The sequence below is a fragment of the Geotrypetes seraphini genome, chromosome 2 (assembly GCF_902459505.1).
Source record: "Geotrypetes seraphini chromosome 2, aGeoSer1.1, whole genome shotgun sequence".
NCBI lineage: Eukaryota > Metazoa > Chordata > Amphibia > Gymnophiona > Dermophiidae > Geotrypetes > Geotrypetes seraphini.
This window is the reverse complement of record NC_047085.1, coordinates 84,801,778-84,819,866: the sequence shown is the minus strand read 5'-3', so window position 1 is coordinate 84,819,866 and position 18,089 is coordinate 84,801,778. Positions and strand designations below refer to the sequence as shown.

The following is an 18,089-nucleotide window of genomic DNA, read 5'->3' as shown; positions in this document are numbered from 1 at the left end:
ACAGAGTGAAAAATCGATCCACTTGTACCCGTTCTTCTCCACTTAGGATTTTGTAGACTTCAATCGTATCTCCCCTCAGACGTCTATTTTCCAAGCTGAAAAGCCCTAACCTTTTTAATCTTTACTCATACAAGAGGAGTTCCATCCCCTTTATCATCTTGGTCGCTCTTCTTTGAACTTTTTCTAGCCCCGCTATATCGTTCTTGAGATAAGGAGACCAGAATTGAATGCAATACTCCAGATGCGGTCACACCATGGAGCAGTACAAGGGTATTATAACACTCTTAGGGCTCCTTTTACGAAGGCGTGGTAGCGGTTTAATGTGCGTAATAGCGCATGCTAAACCACTGGCCACGCTAGCCGCTACCGCCTCCTCTTGAGTAGGTGGTAGTTTTTTGGCTAGCGCGGTGGGTAACGCGTGATTAAATGTCACGCGCGTTAAAGCCGCTACCGCGGCTTTGTAAAAGGAGCCTTTAGTCTTGTTAACCATCCTTTTAAAAATAATTCTTAGCATCCTGTTTGCTTTCTTTGGCCGTCGCCGCACATTGTGCGGAAGGTTTCAGCGTATTGTTTACGATGACACCCAGATCATTTTCTTGGACACTAAACTCCCAAGGGGAACCCTAGCATCCAGAAACTATGATTCTGGTTATTCTTCCCAATGTGCATCACTTTGCATTTGTCCACATTAAATTTCATCTGCCACTTGGATGCCCAGTCTTCCAATTTTCTAAGGTCTTCCTGCAGTTTTTCACAAACCACATGTGTTTTAACAACTTCTAACAGTTTAGTGTCATCTGCAAATTTAATCACTTCATTTGTCATTCCAATTTCCAGATAACCTATAAATAAGTTAAATAACACTGGTCCCAGTACAGACCCCTGTGGCACTCCACTCTTTACTCTGCTCCATTGAAAAAAATGACCATTTAACCCTACCCTCTGTCTTCTATCTGATAACCAATTCCTAATCCACAACTGAACTTTGTCACCTATCCCATGACTCTTTAATTTTCTTAGGAGCCTCTCATGATGAACTTTAACAAAAGCTCTCTGGAAATCTAGATACACTACATCAACTGGCTTGCCTTTATCCACATGTTTATTCACACCTTCAAAGAAGTCAAGCAAATTGGTTGAACCCATGCTGACTCTGACTCATTAAATCATGTTTTTTCATGTGTTCCACAATTCTATTTTTTATAATTTTTTCCACCATTTTGCCTGGCACTGAAGTCCAACTTGAGGTAAGCAAAGTGGATGTCCTCAGGCAGATAGACAGGCTAAAGAGCGACAAATCGCCAAGTCCGGACGGCATTCACCCAAGGGTACTCAAGGAACTAAGGAACGAAATAGCTGAGCCACTTAGACAAATATGCAACCTATCCTTAAAAACTGGAGAGATTCCGGAAGACTGGAAAATAGCAAATGTCACGCCCATCTTCAAGAAAGGTTCAAGGGGAGACCCAGGAAACTACAGGCCGGTGAGCTTGACCTCGGTCCCGGGAAAGATGATGGAAGGCTTACCGGTCTGTAATTTTCCGGATCTCCGCTGGAACCCTTTTTAAAAATTGGTGTAACATTGGCCATCCTCCAATCTTTAGGTACTTTAGACGATTTTATCAACAGGTTACGGATCACTAACAGCAGGTCAGCGATTTCATGTTTCAGTTCTTTTAGTACCCTAGGATGTATACCATCCAGTCCAGGTGATTTATCACTTTTTAACTTGTCAGTTTGGCTTAGTATATCTTCCAGATTCACCGAGATTTACATTACATTATATTGGTGTCTTCTATCCCACCAATTCCTTTCAGTTCTAGGTGTTTTACAAAAGAATTGGCCTGGGCATTCCCAGAGAGAATACAAGGTTGATAGTTGGAAAAAGCATTAGGATCTGGGGAGTTGAGAAGGTTTAGTTAGATCATTTGACACATTTCTTGAATAGCATGGTTTTCAATTCTTTCCTGAAGGTTTTGTAGTTGGGTGTTGTGGTCATCAGATTGGAGATGTGGTGGTCTAGTCTTGCTGCTTGGGTTGCTAATAGTCCATCGTATATTTTTTTTGCTTTGTATGCCTTTGACTAGGGGTGGGTAAAGTGTGCCTGTGTTCTCCTTGGTCTTGGATGTCTTGTTCCTGATTAGATGATTATTTAGAAAGCTTGGTCCATCTCCATTCAGGGCTTTGTATAGGATGCAGTAGAATTTGTATTGTTTGCGTGCTTGTACTAGGAGCCAGTGCGAGTCTTGGAAAGCGGAGGTAATGTGGTTGTATTTCTTCAGGAGTATATAAGTTTTAAGAGCTGTATTTTGTACTGTTTGTAGTTGTTTTAATAGGTTGGCAGGGCATGACAGATAAAGGATGTTACAGTAGTCCAGGAGTCTGAGGATTAGGGACTGGACCAGGAGTCTGAATTGTTTGTTGTTGAAGTATTTTCGAATTTTCATTAAGTTGCGCATGACTGCGAATGCTTTCTGGACTGTTTTGCTGATTTGAAGTTGCATGGTGCAGCCTTTGTCTATCATTATTCCCAGCAGTTTTAGATTGGGTTGTAGGGGATATATGAAGGAGTTTATTTCTAGGTTTGTTAATGGTTGGGGTTTGGTTTTTTTCTAGGAGTAAGAATTTGGTTTTGTCTTGGTTCAGCTTTTATCATAGTCACCCTTTTGAAAATTAAACGCCTCTACAATAGATTTCTTTTGCGACGTCACTCCCGTATCAGCTCAAATTTGATCACATTATGATCACTGTTTCCCAGTGGACCCAACACAGTTAACTCCTAATCTATGCCTTGAATTCCACTAAGGACCAAATTAAAATAGCTCCCCCTCTTGTCGGTTCCCAGACCAGTTGCTCCAAGAAGCAGTCATTTATGACATCTATGAATTTTTACCTCCCTAGCATTCCCTGATGTAACATTTAACTAGTCAATGTTGGGGGTAATTGAAATCACGTCTCAGAAAGATCTCAGAAATCTGGATGTGTCTTCCCTGTATACCTCCATTCCTCAAGAATGTGTTGGAAGCCTCCATAGAGGAAATACCAAGATCCCATGTGGTGCCGACAGAATTTTTGGTGACACAAAGTAAAATTGCAATGACACAGAATTATTTTTTATTTGATGATATCTATTATAAACAATGTTTGGGTGTAGCAATGGAGAGCCTCTTTTGCGCCCACGGTGGCAAATTTGTTCATGGGAATTTTGATGAAAAATGGATATACGGCTCTGTATATTTTGCATAAATGGTGTGCTGGGTTCGCTTCATAGATGATATTTTTTGTCTGTGGAAGGGAGCCCTAGAAGAATTCCAGCAATTTTTGCAATATTTGAATACTTGTGATCCCAAAATTCAGTTTACAGCACAGTGGGATAAGCATATGATATCATTTTTAGATATCTGTATTGTGAAGGAAGATGCGAGTTTTTCTATAACATTCTCAAAACCTACAGACAGGAACACGATTCTGACTTTTTCAAGTATGCACCCTTATTGTTTGAAGGCAAATCTCTATCATTTGCTCAAATTTCTCAGATTCTGGAGGATCTGCTGCACAGTTAGAGAGTATAGAGAGAAATCGAAAGAAATGTATGAGAAGTTCTTACAAGGGGGTTACCCAGAGTCAGTTGTGAAGAAAGCGTATAAGAGAGCTTTGTATGACCCCTGTGAAGATTTACTGCAGTATAAATCTATAGGAGATTCCCAGAAAACAATTCCATTTGTTTCTTGTTATTCTAGACTTTCTCCTCAGCTCCAGTGAGCTGTGCAACCTCACTTGACATTATTAAAGATTCATCCATGTTTGAAGGATGTAAAGATCATCTTGTCATTTAAGCACAATCAGAATCTGGGGGATTTATTAAGCCCTAGTGTGATGCCGTGGATGAATGTGAGTGGTGAAGCGAGCCAAAGGGGACACAGGGCATCCAAAGATGGGTAAGACTTATTATTTGCAAAGTGAGACATCATGTGCAACAGTGGGAGTCATTTATCTGATGTGGTGTCTATGCCCCATGTTATATGTGGGGCACACATCTCATATGTTAAGGAAGCGCATGTTGGAGCATTGTTCCTGCCTGAATACAAGGATGGAGGAGCCTCTGGTGCCCCACTTTGTGCAGGCTCACCATGAATTTAATTCTTTGAGGTGTGTGGTGCTGGATCAGGTGTTGCAGTCCTCGAGGCATGGTGACTGGAGGAGGAAACTTTTACAGCATGAACAACGCTGGATTTTTGAGATGAAGTCGGTTTTGCCAAAGGGTTTAAATGCCCACATTGAATGGGCTGCGTTTTTTTTTAAGAAGCCCAGCACGGTTTGTAAGTGTGACATTTGAAACTGTTCCTTGGGATTGACATCTGTATTTGAGCCATGATAGGTTCAACCTCAGTTTGGAGGTGGAACCAGAAGCTGCAGGGAGTATTTCTCCACAAGGGATCAGTGAATCACTGTCACTCGGGGAAGTTTTGGAGTTTGTGGTTTTGCTGGCTTTTGCTGGGGTTTTTTTTGTGGAAGATCCCTGAAGAAGCCAAGTCAGCGAATCAGGGATAACACTGTTGGATCTTCTCATCTAGAGTTTTTGTCAGAAGAACACGCTAATGAAAGAAATGCCGCGGGACAGAACCATTGGATTATGAACAGAGCATGTTCATCGAGATCAACAATAGAGATCAACAAGAGCTAAGTGACATTTTGATATTTATTGCTGTGTAATTTCTGAAGGAAGACTTTGCTACAGGGAGCTGTGTTTGCCAAATAATTTTGATTCTTGATATGATTATAACGTATGAAACAAACCCTTTTAACACAAGTGTTGGGAGTTTTTGGGCCCATGAAGCCTATCTGAAGCCTTTTTTTCTCTCAATTTTTCCTTGTTGTGGGTTTTGGGTTTTGTTTTGAATGGATTTTTGTGAAGAATGTGTAGGGCGAATTAGTGCTGTTTTTTAGTTGGTGAACAGATTCCTGTTTTTTTTTATAAGTAAGATCTTTCTGAGATGCGATTTTGTGAACTTGTTCAACAAAAAGATTTGAGGTAATTGAAATCACCCAAATCTTCAGCTTTCCTAATCTCTGAAAACATTTCTTCATCTGTCTGCTCATTTTGTCCCAGGGGACGGAAGTATAAACCTTAACTTTATATTCCTTGTGGAATTTCTATCCTTATGGATTTCACACTATTATCTATATCATAGTTGGGAAGGTACAGACTATGTACTTGGTTTATGGAAGGTTCGTTTTAAATTATATCAGGGGTGGAAGTCAAGGCTGAAGCTATTATTAGGCAAACTTGGTGGGGGGAGGGGGGCAAAGGGCAGCAAAAAGCAATCTCTAAAAAGCTTTTGTAGTGCTGGCTTTTGATCTTCCTTCTAACCCTACCTGCCCTTCTGTGGCAGCAGAAATGACCTTAAAAGAAAACAGAAACGTGTTGAGCTTCTCTCTGAATGTACAGCTGTGTTCTACCCTCATACAAATAGGAAGTCTGCATCATAGGGGGTGGGACTCTGCTGGGAATTGAGTGTTTCTCCCCCCCCCCCCACTTATATTGGCATTGGACCTGATGTAACTCCTGGGCATATGTTGCAGCAGTGATGGAGTTAAGGGTATGGGCAGGTTAAGGTTGGAAGGGAGACGCTAAAAGGGAGGAGGATACAAGAATTGAAGGTTTGCCTCATTTCTTGCACCAGTTTGTGTTCAGTAATACTTTAGTGCTAATTTTCATGACATGCATTATGCTTGGAACACTTTTTTACATTGAACTGTCATTTTAGTAAAGTAAGGGAATTGCATTGCAGAATATACATCTTTTCCTAGAGGCTATTTGAAGCTACAGTTGTCTCTTGTCAGATATTGAAGTACTTATAGGCAAGAACAATATTCAGACCTTCAGACTTGTTAGTAAATTAGATAACTTGTTTGAGTACTCGTGCTTAAACATTTTGTTTTCTTTTCAGTTAATGGTGAGCCATTGTTATCTACTGCAGAAACTGATAGTACAGCTGCCACTACAAATTTAATGTACCCTGTAGAATCCTCCATATCTGCCTCTTGCACTACTTCAGTTACTTCAGCTGTAGAAGCAACCGTTTCCTCTGAAAACGATACATTTGCTACTAACAGTAGTACAAGTGTTGCAACTGAAGATCTAACAGCCTGTGAATCGTCTGCTGCGGGAGACAGCACATCCATAGAAGCAGCAAAACCAAGGCAATCCTCTTCCAGTGTATCTGAGGAGCCTGTCAGACTGCAACCTGGCAGCGCCAGTTCAGAATCCTTGCCAACTGGGTATGTAGACTTATCTGTAAGAAAAATGTATATCTTTTGTAGATTACATATAACTCTTTAGAGAAGTATTAGTGCACATGTATGCAGGGAGAAAGGCTTTTGAAAGATTCAGAATTATATAAATACTAGTCAGGTTTGAAAACTGTTAGACCTAGTTGTTTACTAAAGGAATAAACTGAGGGAATATTGGACAAACAATTCTATTTATGTTCTGCATAGCTTACTTTTGTTTAAAAATAAATTGATCTGAGTATGAGCCATTAATTTTACTGTTCCCTTTAAAATCAGTTAACTGAAATTCCTTTGTGACTTGCAATGCCTTGTGGAATGTCTTTTCACCTTTGTACAATTTTCATATTATGCTGTCTAAAAAATAGTTCTAAAAGCATTAAAGAAGGACTTGACTTTGATAAATCTAAAAAAACAGACTATCTACACTGTAGTTGTGAAAAAAAACATTTGGAAAACACTTTTACAAAACTCACTCAGAGCTGGATGCACTAAAAATAGTTGATAAGACCATGCAGGTTGCTCTAGTCTGATTTTTTTGGCTGATTTCAAAACAGCAATCGATGTTCAAATGGCTTCCCATGCAACTGAGGTTTGCGGAGGTCTGGCGTAATCCCATCTGATTGATTGTTCAGAAAGCAACTCTCACATATGTGCAGAGTCAGCAGGGGAAGCCCGAACAGCTGAGCAGTAAGGGAAGCCCCAAAGCAGCCTCCTGCCACTTAGCTGTTCGGGGCTTTTTTTTCATTTTTTTAAATGGCACAAATGTTGTGCATGTTACACATGCACAATACCTGTCCCCATTAAAAAAAAAAAAAATAAAGTGTTGGCCATGATGACAACAGCCACCCCCAAATGACTGTCCTCCCCCCAAAAAATTGCAGCAGGAGAAATGTCCACCCCCTCTGCCACCAGATGACCCCCCCTTACCCCAAACCCCCTTTCCCCACCTCTGAACGTTGAAAAAAAAAAAATTGGCAGGAAGGATGTCCACTCCCTCCTGCTTCCGGGTACTCCACCCCCATGCCAAGACTCCCCTCCCCGTGCTTAGAAAAAAATTAGCAGGAGGGATGGCCACTCCCTCCTGCCTAAGCCCCCCCGGTACCCCCAGCCCACCTCATACCTCTTATCTGAAGAAGACAGCAAGAGGGATGCCCAGTTCCTCCTGCCTACAGGCCCACCTCTCCAGAATGGCAAGCCTTCCCCTTCCTGGTGTTTCCCAGGATGCATCGGGCAGGGGGGCCTAAGGCCCTTATTGGCTCAGATGCTTAAGACCCCACCCAGGAGGTGTTTGAGCTAATCAAGGCCATAGGCCCCCCTCCTGAGCCACCAACCTCCCTTCAGCCCCAAAGCAGTGGTCTTGAACTGCTAATCCACCTCCCTCCTTCCAGCACTGAAGCAGCGGCAGTGGTCCTAAGCTGCAAACCCTCCCCTCCCTCCCTCCAACCCTGAAGCACTAGCAGTGATCCTGAGCTGTGAACCCCAATTCCCTCTCTTACACGAAGCAGGTGTGGCAGCCGGTCATCACAGGTAGTGCTGAAAACAGGTTGCTTGCGGCCAGCCTCGGCAGGGGATGTCCCGTGGGGGGATCCATCAGGGTGCAGGGGAGGGGAGATGGATAGATGCTGGACCCATAAGTTGGGGATGAAGGTAGGGAGAGAAGGGGGAGAGAAAGTGACCCAGATCGAAGGGAGAAACTGATGCTGAACTTACAAGTGGGAGTGGGGGGGAGGGGGAGGTGGATAGAGTGAGGTGGAAAGAGAGGCAAATCTATTTTTAAAGTAACTTTCAAGCAACCAGAAACTACAGTTATCCAGCATCCACCAATCTCCATGGGTGCCGGATAACTGAGAGTTTACTGTACTTTCATAAATTTCATCCATCAGGACCCCATGAGAACTGAGGAAATTAAATGTAAACTCCAATTTTTCAAGCCATTTCCAATAGTATGGAGGTGGTGAAGAAGATAGGGAAAATCCCATAAGGTCTTCCCTTTCTTACACTTGGTGGGAAACTTCTAGTTTGGGCTAGGAAAGGGTTCACATTATTTTTCAAATGGATGAGCAAGGGGGAGGGGGTTTCCCTTAAGCACAATTTAATAGTGTTGGAACATTCCTCTCATTCACATATGGATGTATTTTCAGACCAGGCATTGTTGTGATAGCCTACAATGTAACTATGGGTCTTTCTGAAAATGTACAACCTTAGATTGCTGAAGTGCCATCTGTGTTTAACTGATTGTCCATTTGGTACAAAATGCTAAAAGAGACATTAGATACAGAAGACATATCCAAGCTGGTAGAAGCCTGGAGGAGGGACACAGCACAAGATTTTGATGAGGCAGTTTCTTGACATATTCTCTTCCACTCTTCCACATTTGAATTGCTGAAATCAGTGAACCTACAAGAAGCCCAGTTGAAGCTTTTGTATAGAGTCTTTATTACAAGGGAACAGGGGGCTTTTATAAAATTATGGGAAGACGCTAAGTGGGTTAAATGTAAAATTCACACTGAATCTCTTGTTCATTCCGTCCTTGAATGTCCTAAGATAAATTTTTAGACTCGGGTTTCGTTATCCTTAGAAAATCTATTCAGAAAGAGATTTCGGGTTTATAGCATGTTCATTTTTGGAGATCAGCTGTCCCTTTTAGATCAACATATTTTCGCACCTGCAAGAAAGTTTTTTAGTATAGGTTGTCTTGATTAAGAAAGTTATTTTAAAGTTCTGGAAGATGGAAGATAACCTTCCTTTTAAGCTCTGTTAACTGAAAATGGAGAAAGTAGCATCCTACAAGCTTTGCAGAGAAAGGGTAAGAATAAATCATCAGAGAGACAAAGATATATGTAGCTTAGAACATGTTATCTGCCTAAGGCAAATGAGACTATTAGCTCTTTCATACAAACACTCACTATGGAGGTTGACATTGGGTCTGTCTCCATAGAAGGAATGCATAGGGAGATATGTGATGGCATGGATGTTGAGATATAATTGGTAATCGGAGGAGCTGGGATGTAACACAAGTATAGAATGTTAACCAGGTAATGAGTATAAACCAACCAGGTCGTGCATGCGCAAGACTGGAGGGCTAGGACTTCGATAGGAAGGCAGGACTTAAACGAGATACCAAGGTGGCAAGGGAGCCCCTTCTAGTGATTCAGACAGGTCGTGACCTGTTTGGGCCGCCGCGGGAGCGGACTGCTGGGCAGGATGGACCTATGGTCTGACCGGCAGAGGCACTGCTTATGTTCTTATGTTCTTAGTGTTTTGTTTTTATGTATGTTTGAGTGGGTGATACTATATTACATTTAAAAATGGGACATGAGAAGGTATAAAAACTTGCTACCACATATTGGACTATAAATACTGGAACTATAATGGATCACCAAATACTGTACTCATTTATGTTCATTTTAGACCTAGAGTTTCTTGGTTTTTCTTTGATCAGAACAGAAAAAGAGGACCTATGATCCAAAATTGCTGGTAGATCCACAGACCAAATAAGTGAAACAAAGTTCCTGGATGTCTCAGGAGTCATTAGATTGATAGCAATTTATTGACATAAAAATCCAGACAATAATGTCAAAACATCCATGTGTCTGATAATCCATATAAATAACCATTTAAGATGTGCAAATGAAACCTTGTATCGGTCCCAACACAGTCTGTGTTTTGGCCTTCTTAGCCTTCTTCAGGGGTCCTTAAATAAATAATGAGAGGAATTTTTGAGTTGTGACTCACATTAGTTTGTAGAAAATGGACATAGAGTCTCAGTGAATAATGTGACGATCCAATGTGAATGTTGAGCAAATGTATGACAGTCGGAGGTGAAATTGGATTAAATCATTATATGTGATGTGGTGTACCCGAAAAGAGATTGATGTAACTGTGTATGTGATTGTGAAAAGACAAAACCAATTATCTCCCACAGGGTAATGAATGAAATAATATATACGTAAAGTGTGCTGCCGACTAAGATCTAGCATGCACCATGTGTAAGCTGAGGATTAACCTCATCAGTGAGAATGAGAATAGTGATTATATCCTACCTGATGTAACTTGACTATGTCAAACTGACACTGGACAATAAAGACTAGATGGAATAGAGGCAAACACAAGATGGTTGATGAAGTGTGAGGTTACTCACACAGGAAAGAGTCAAAAAAGGGGCAGATAAATGCTAAAGAATAATAATGAAACCTCATGAGTAGGAACGATGCAAAAGCATTGTAATTAATGGGAGCAGTTTCTTACCTCACATTGTACTTGAAACGTCTGCCATTTGGCCCTATAAAGGAATTGTGCAATCTGACACCAATTAGCTAGCCTGTTACGAAATTGTGAAAATATACATGAGTGAATGTGAAAAAAAGAGAAGATATTTGGTCAAAATACAACCCAGCTTAGTTTATATTGAGTGGTTCACCACAAATGTGTGATGGCGCGAAAAGCTGAACTTCGGTATAAAGGTGGACTGGAACGGTGAGACAATGCTAATTAAAGGACCCATGGTGCTGTGATTTATAAAACACTATTTAAACCATACTTTAGTGAGTTCTGATGAGAGAAACTATTTTTAACGTGATAAGTGTGGATGTTGAAATGCGATCTTAACAGTGATGAACAGTCCTAATGAGCTATCTTACTGAGATGGCATGAAAATCCTGTTGGTTAGTCAGGCTTGCACAGTACATGTCTTTATTCACCTGTCATAGTGCCGCTTTAATTTATATGTCAAAATGTGCATGGGACTTACTCGTTTTACGCCACATGAGTACAAAGCAGGCTATACCACCTTTCAAAATGTTAGTTCCAATTCTTTGATTTCTATGTAAACATAAAGTAGGACATATCACAATGTGCACCTTTACTCTTAGTTTTTTTTGCTAGCTATGTCTGTTACTGCCACATTGTTTTTCATGCAAAGCAACACAAACTTTTTAGTTCATTGTTGTCAACACCACAGTTTTTCAAATGGCTCATGTCCCAATATGATCAGACATTAATACAGTTCAATGAGACATATTCCCTAAAGCGTCTCTTTCGCTATGTCATCACACATTTACCCTTTGATCTTTAAATCACGGATGTGATCACATAGAGGCTTGTCTAACCAATAGCGGTTAGAGCGTCACTTTCCTGTTTGAGGTAAGTTCTTTTTCTTGGTAGTCAAATTTGTCCGGTATTCACCGTCTAGTTTTAGCAGACTGACACTTTTATTGCATTTGGGTAATTGCGCCCGACAACTTCGGTGTAACCACTTATACACATTTTTTTCCCTGCTAGTTGCTTCTTTGGGTAAGAAAGAGCCAGGAGACTGAAATCCTTTACAACTTCTATTGCCTTCAAGCTCAAAATCTTCATCATTTTCCATGTTCATGATCTTCTTGTTTATGTTCAGTTGTAATCCCATGTTATGACTTTCGGCTTTGACTTTTCTCAGTATATACAGCATGTCGTTTTTGCTGTTAGTGATGAGTGTTGTATCATCTGCATAGCGCAGGTTGTTAATATTTCGGCCGGCAACTTTGAAACCAACACTCTTTCCAAATTTGCTTTTCCATAAAGGGTGAACAGGTAAGGTGACAAGATGCATCCTCGCCTGTCGCCATGATTTATTGGAAACCAATCAGTATTGCCATATTCTGTTTTCGCTACAGCTTCTTGATTTTCATAGAGGCTCTTTATCAGCTGAGTTATGTGTTTGGATACCCATTTGTGCTAGAGTTCTCCGTAGTATATTGTGATCCACACAGTAAAAGTTTTGCTGTAGTCGATGAAGCAAAAGTATAGGTATATATCATTCATTGCAAAGAGGCATGTTACATTGGCGAAACAAACCAAATGCTAAAGACCAGAATCAACCGTCATAGATATCATATTAAAAATTGCAATACTAACCAGAACGTCACCTCTATTGGATAGCAGTGTGGAAAAACTGACCACTGCACCAATTATTATTTTATGGTAAGAATACTGAAAGGGAACTTAAGACAATCCAAGAACATAAAACCTTTGAAATCAAAGTGATAAAATATTATGACACCTACCAGACAGGATTAACAGAGGTCTAGACTTTCTTTCCCACTACAAAAACATTTAAAACTGCTCTGCCACCTTTCTGGCTCCTGCCCACCTGCCCCTCCCTCTACCTATCCCTGAAATGCTTTCATGTTTTCTTATATATACTGATATTTGTCAATATTTGCTTATTTCTGATCTGGAAAAGAAGGGTTACCTTCAAAATCTCATCATAAAATGCATTGAGTTAATCTAATGAAAAGGTATCACCTTATTTCCTTTGATTTTTGTTTTATTTTTTTTATATTGCCTTGGAAAATGGACTAACACGGCCACCATACCATTTCACTTATGTAACATTGGCAATAATGTCTCTTGTTCCTCGACCTTTTCTAAAACCAACCTGAACTTAAGGTAGTTTTTGCTCAACGTATGATTGTAGCTTTCTTTGTATTATTTTCAGCAATATTTTGTTGGTGTTTGGAATTATTGCAATTGTTCTGTAGTTGTTACAGTCCTTGGTGTCACCTTTCTTCTCCAATCCGTTGTCCATGCTTTTTCCTTCCAAATCTGTTGACACAGTCGAGTGAGGGCCATGGTAGCACCTTCTGAGCCTTTGATTAATTCATTTGGAATACTGTTGATACCAAATGACTTGTTTTTCTATAAAACTTTAATTGTTGCTATGACTTCTTTTAAAATATCTGGTTCTTCTTCAGCGTCAGTTTCCTGTTCACTTTCTTCTATGTTATCCTCATTGCTTTTTTTGTATAGATTTTCCATATATTCTTTCCATCTTTTTTTTTTTTAATGCTTTCTGGATCATTCAGTACTTAACTTGTTAGGATAATTAATAATTGTTTTGCATCTCTGAGGGTAAAATAATTAATTTTCTCACGAAATATCTTCATGTGCTGACTTCATTGAATGGTATCTAGTTTAAATCTCAGCAAGGCAACTGATAATTAAAAAAAAAAAATATGAAAAGAAGGATTATTTCTGTTCTCTCAGGATTTCTGCAGCTGGCACTGTGTTTGTTGCAGGTTTCCGGGTCTTGCTGCATCTTTGTCAGGTAGAAACTGATGTTTCAGCCACCATGCTGTGGTTTTCTTCAAGGTATGCTCTAAAGTCTGCAGTGTGACTTTGTAAATAGTGGTTTCATTGACCTGATTGGAAACAGGGCAGTCTACCAATTTGAATTTTGGTGGGAAAGTCAGTTGGTCAGAAATTTGAGTTTTGTAGTGAAAGCCCATAGACTGGAAAAAGTCTCTGGTAGGATTAAAGATGTTCTCCCAGTGGAGATGGGTTAGATGTTCTCTCAGGGTTTCTGCAGCTGGCATTGTGCTTATTGCAGGTTTCTGGGTCTCGCTGCATCTTTGTCAGGTAGAAACCGACATTTCAGCCATCATGCTGTGGCTTTCTTCAGGGTATGCCCTGAAGTCTACTGTGTGATTATGTAAATAGTGGGTTCACTGACTGAATATACTCTCTGAACTTGTTATGCTGTTGCAAATATTTTCCTCCCTCTCTTTCCCCTCAGCTTTTTATTTGACTACTTGTCCTTCTAATCATACTAGTAAAATTTTGAGACTCATAGCAAATGCATTCAGACAGGGAGCCATTTGATGACAACAGAAAATGACTTTATATAAACCTATGTATTCATTGACCAGTTTATAGAGTACCCCTGTTTTACTTAATGCTGTGACCTTGCTCAAAATAATGCTGTCTATGTCTTTTCTTTAAAGATGGGAACAGAGAAAGGATCTTCATGGGAGAACTTATTACGTTGATCATAACACACGGACTACAACATGGGAGCGACCACAGCCACTGCCTCCAGGGTAATAGAAAACCTTCCATTATTGCATTTAAAGTTTCGATTGATGTTCCTCATATAAAATCTTTACTTCTCACCAGCTTTTTTTTTTTCCTCTAGGCTTCTAAGTGAATTGGAACTTGTTAATACTAGGGAAATTTTTTAAAAAAATTTCCACACAATATTTAAAATGTTTTGCAACATTCTACATACTTCATTTGTCTTTTTTATTTTCTTGTCCTGAAATCTCGATCCCCAGCCAGTTTTCTGCTATCTATGCTTGATCTTCCAAATGGGTGTCTCATGCCAAAGGTGTTTCTCAAACATGCCCTGCCCCCCAGACACACCTTTCTGGCCTTCTTTGTCTCCCTAGCTGCTCCCTAGCTCTTTGTCATGGCTCCATTGCTTTTGTAACCTGCATCATGGGTCATGGCTGATGTTGTAGCTTCATTCATCAGGCTTCTGCTGATGGCAACCCTCTATTTCAGCCCACTCTGCTGCTGTTTTCTTTTGATTGTATGGACAGTGCAACTTATGATTCCTGTCTTTCTATAACTGAAGCTGCGGTGTTCTGCTGCCACCAAATTCTGCTTGGCAGAAAAATTCTTAACAAAGTCTGCGTTATATTCAGTTATTCCAGGAATAAATTCCATGAGCCTTAAGCACCTTTCTTTAAGTTCATTTCAATGCAATGACTGTCCTCAGACTGAGAGGTTTGAACCATTGGTCCCAATAGAACCCAATTCAAGTGTATTTAGGAGATAAGCTATCAATGTGGACTACCATTAAGACAGGTTATTTAACTCCGACTTGTGCTATTTTAGCACAGGTCCCATTTAATGCAATGAGATTTAGTTACTAATAACCTGGGTTAACAGCAAAGTAACACATCTTGATGGTAGCTCACTTTGATGCCTTCTTCCCTTGGTCCTTCAGTGTAATTATTGCACAATGACAGGGCAAGAATCCTCATCTCTTTAGGCTGAGGAGCAGAAGCTGAGCCTAGGCATCTAACCTTTGCTCCAACATTGCCACAAGTGATTATTCCAGATTTAAAATGTATAAGTTCACATGGAAAATCTGATTATATATAGCAAGCAAAATAAGTAAAAAAACAACAACAACAAAAAACATAACCCTTTATGAGTAATAGATTTAGAGATGTGCACTTTTCTTGATATGAAATGGGGAAACACTGGTTCTTTTTAGAATGTTGTTGTTTTTTTTTATGCTATGTACTCTCATGATTACCTATTTCCAGTGCAAAAGAGACGTGAGTCTTGACAAGTGGGTTTCTTCCCTTCACTTGCAAGGATTACAGGAGCCCCTGCATGTTGTGGACCCTCTACTTTGGGGGTTCCATTTGGCCTTCTGTTCTTTTTCTATGCATCAGGATATTCGGGATATAGTGCATGTGCAATGGAAGGCGCCGGAAGCACTTTTTCGTTTGAAGCGGTCCATGGCTCGGCTTTATCCCATTCTTGATGGGGATAGAGATACCTTGAAATCACCTGTGGTTGATGCGGTGGTCTCGGCCATCACGCATAGGCATATATCACCAATATTTCTATTATTATTATTTATTGGGATTTATTAACAGCCTTTATGAAGAGATTCACTCAAGGTGGTGTACAGCAGGTATAATTCAACATAAAGTTTACAATTTTATTAACAGCATAATAGTAGTAAAAAAGACTGTTTGCCCTGGATCGGTAGCACAGAATGTTGCTACTATTTGGGTTTTTGCCAAGTACTAGTGACCTGGATTGGCCATCGTGAAGACGGGCTACTGGGCTAGATGAACCATTAGTCTGACCAAGTAAGGCTATTCTTATTCTTATACATAAATACAATGAATGAAATAAAGTTAAGAGCAGTAAATTAAATAGGACTACCACGAAACAATCTCAAAAATATACTTAATTCAAATGAGAGAGATATAATACATACCAAAAGGGAAACATAATACTTATGCAGCATCTGATAAGCACAAATCAGATCATTCAAATAACATAGATATGACACTAATGATTTTCTATAGTACAACTTATCCTAGTTGAGCCACTTGGCAAAAAATAAGTCCAGGAGGTCTCTGTGACCTTTAAGATCAAAAGTAGAAATACTGTACTTGAGTTCAACATTAGAGAAAATGACCTTCAAGGACCTTGGAGCTACAGGCACTCTGGATGCCAGGAATGAATTGGTATAGAAGAGCATTGGTTGATTATTTCATAATTTATTTACTATTTTGTGTATGTCTTCCTGGTGGCATTCTAAAATTCATACGAGAAATTGAATGTAGTTTGTAGTCTGTAGTAGGTGCCAAGCTCTGGAATGCGCTGCCTGGTATTCTGTGATTCTGTGTTGGGAGACTGAACGTTAAGAAAATGTTGAAAATGAAATTATTTTTCAATGCCTTCATGTGCTAATGCTATTTTCTGTTAATACTTTCCCGTCCTGTAAATGTTTTTGTGGGATTTTGTCTTTCCATCTTGTAGGGTGAATTTAAAAGAAGATTTTAATAATGATATCGTTAATGTTTTATTGTGCTTGTCTTGTTTAAACATGTTTTGCATTTGCATGCATGTAATTTTGTAAACTGCATAGTTTTTATGCAGTATATAAATTTCTAAATAAATAGCTTAATTTTAATTTTTATTAAAAAAAAAAAAAAGTGATCTGTTTACCTTGAAGAAATGGCTTTAACCAGAGTCATGTCAAATATGTGCCCTTTCCATATGTTCAATAATTATAATCACCAAAACCAAATCCTCACTTCATTCACATTCATTTTTGGCAGCATCGTGGCCTATGGGGCCAGACAAAGTGGAACGTTTTAGGAGAGGTATAAATTAGAACCATGATTTACTTCACCAATCATGTGGAAACCTTTTGGCAAGCAGCCAAATAAGCCTATCTCTTCACATATTCTAAATCTCATGGATGATGATAGCAGCTCAGCAGGAATGGAAAGAAAGCACAAGAACAGTACCATTTTCTGTCCTTTATTCAGAGAGAGAAGGTGAGAGAAAGATGCTGACTTAAGAGAATTATTTTGTTGAGGTTAAAAATTTGTAAAATTTAGAGAGAAGGTGAAGAAGCATAAGCAAGTAATTTCTATTACTGTCTCAGTATAAGAAAAAAGTCAGCCTGCAGAGTCAAATTAGAGAAAAAAGGAGCCCAAAAAGTTCAGAGGCAGGGAGATACTCATCTATTGTGATACCGTATATACACAGCACTGTACAGAAACACATAACAGAGACAGTCCCTGCTCTGTAGAGTTTATAACCTAGTCTTTTCCAAATCACAATGCTGGTAGAAGTAGAGGAAGAAAGATTGATGGTCCCCAGAGATCTAGGGCTCACAACAGCACTAGTGGAGAGGAACTCATAAGGCGGTTTTTGATCCCCTGTAGTCTACCAGCCAAACTAGATATTTCTTTAAGAGAAGAATACCAACAGTTGTAGTTTCTAGTGAAAATGTAAAACAGCAGTTGTGCACTGGTGTCTCTTTAGAGGCAGGGCAAGGTAGAAGTTAAGGGATGGAAGGAGGCCAGCTGTAGGTAAAGCCATTTTCAAAAAAGCACAGTAAGAAGTACACCCTGTTCACTGCTGGAGAGTTTATGAAAGGTGTTTTGGCAGAATCATCACATATTTGAAGTTTGTTTGTGAGGAGGGCTAGTAAATCTAGTTAAAAAATGCTAAGTTCTAGCAAGAGGGTAGAAGCTCCAAATGAGTAGAGCAGCTAGACAATGTGAGGATTGCTTCTGGCTTTTCATCTTCGGGTCAACCCTCAGCTCCAGTTCCAGCAGCAGTAGTTACCCTCAATGAAGCAGAGAGAAAGTCCTGTACAACATCCACTATGTGGAGGCATTTTGAAGTGCTCAAGGGGCAGTGTTAAGCAGAATGATACGTACTATCAGAAGGTCATCAGTAGAGACAAGCTAATGAACCATTTTTCA

At 39.8% G+C, this 18,089-nt stretch overlaps 1 protein-coding gene across 7 annotated transcripts in view; it reads left to right on the top strand.

Moving 5' to 3' along the window:
* The window catches only part of WWP1 (WW domain containing E3 ubiquitin protein ligase 1), a 252,071-nt gene that overhangs the window by 117,299 nt on the left and 116,683 nt on the right, over window positions 1–18,089 (top strand). For all 7 annotated transcript variants that reach the window (XM_033933270.1, XM_033933272.1, XM_033933269.1 and 4 more), the window contains 2 exons: window positions 5,952–6,282; window positions 14,058–14,153. In XM_033933270.1, the coding sequence (XP_033789161.1) occupies window positions 5,952–6,282; window positions 14,058–14,153 (427 nt within the window). The remainder of the gene's footprint in view (window positions 1–5,951; window positions 6,283–14,057; window positions 14,154–18,089) is intronic.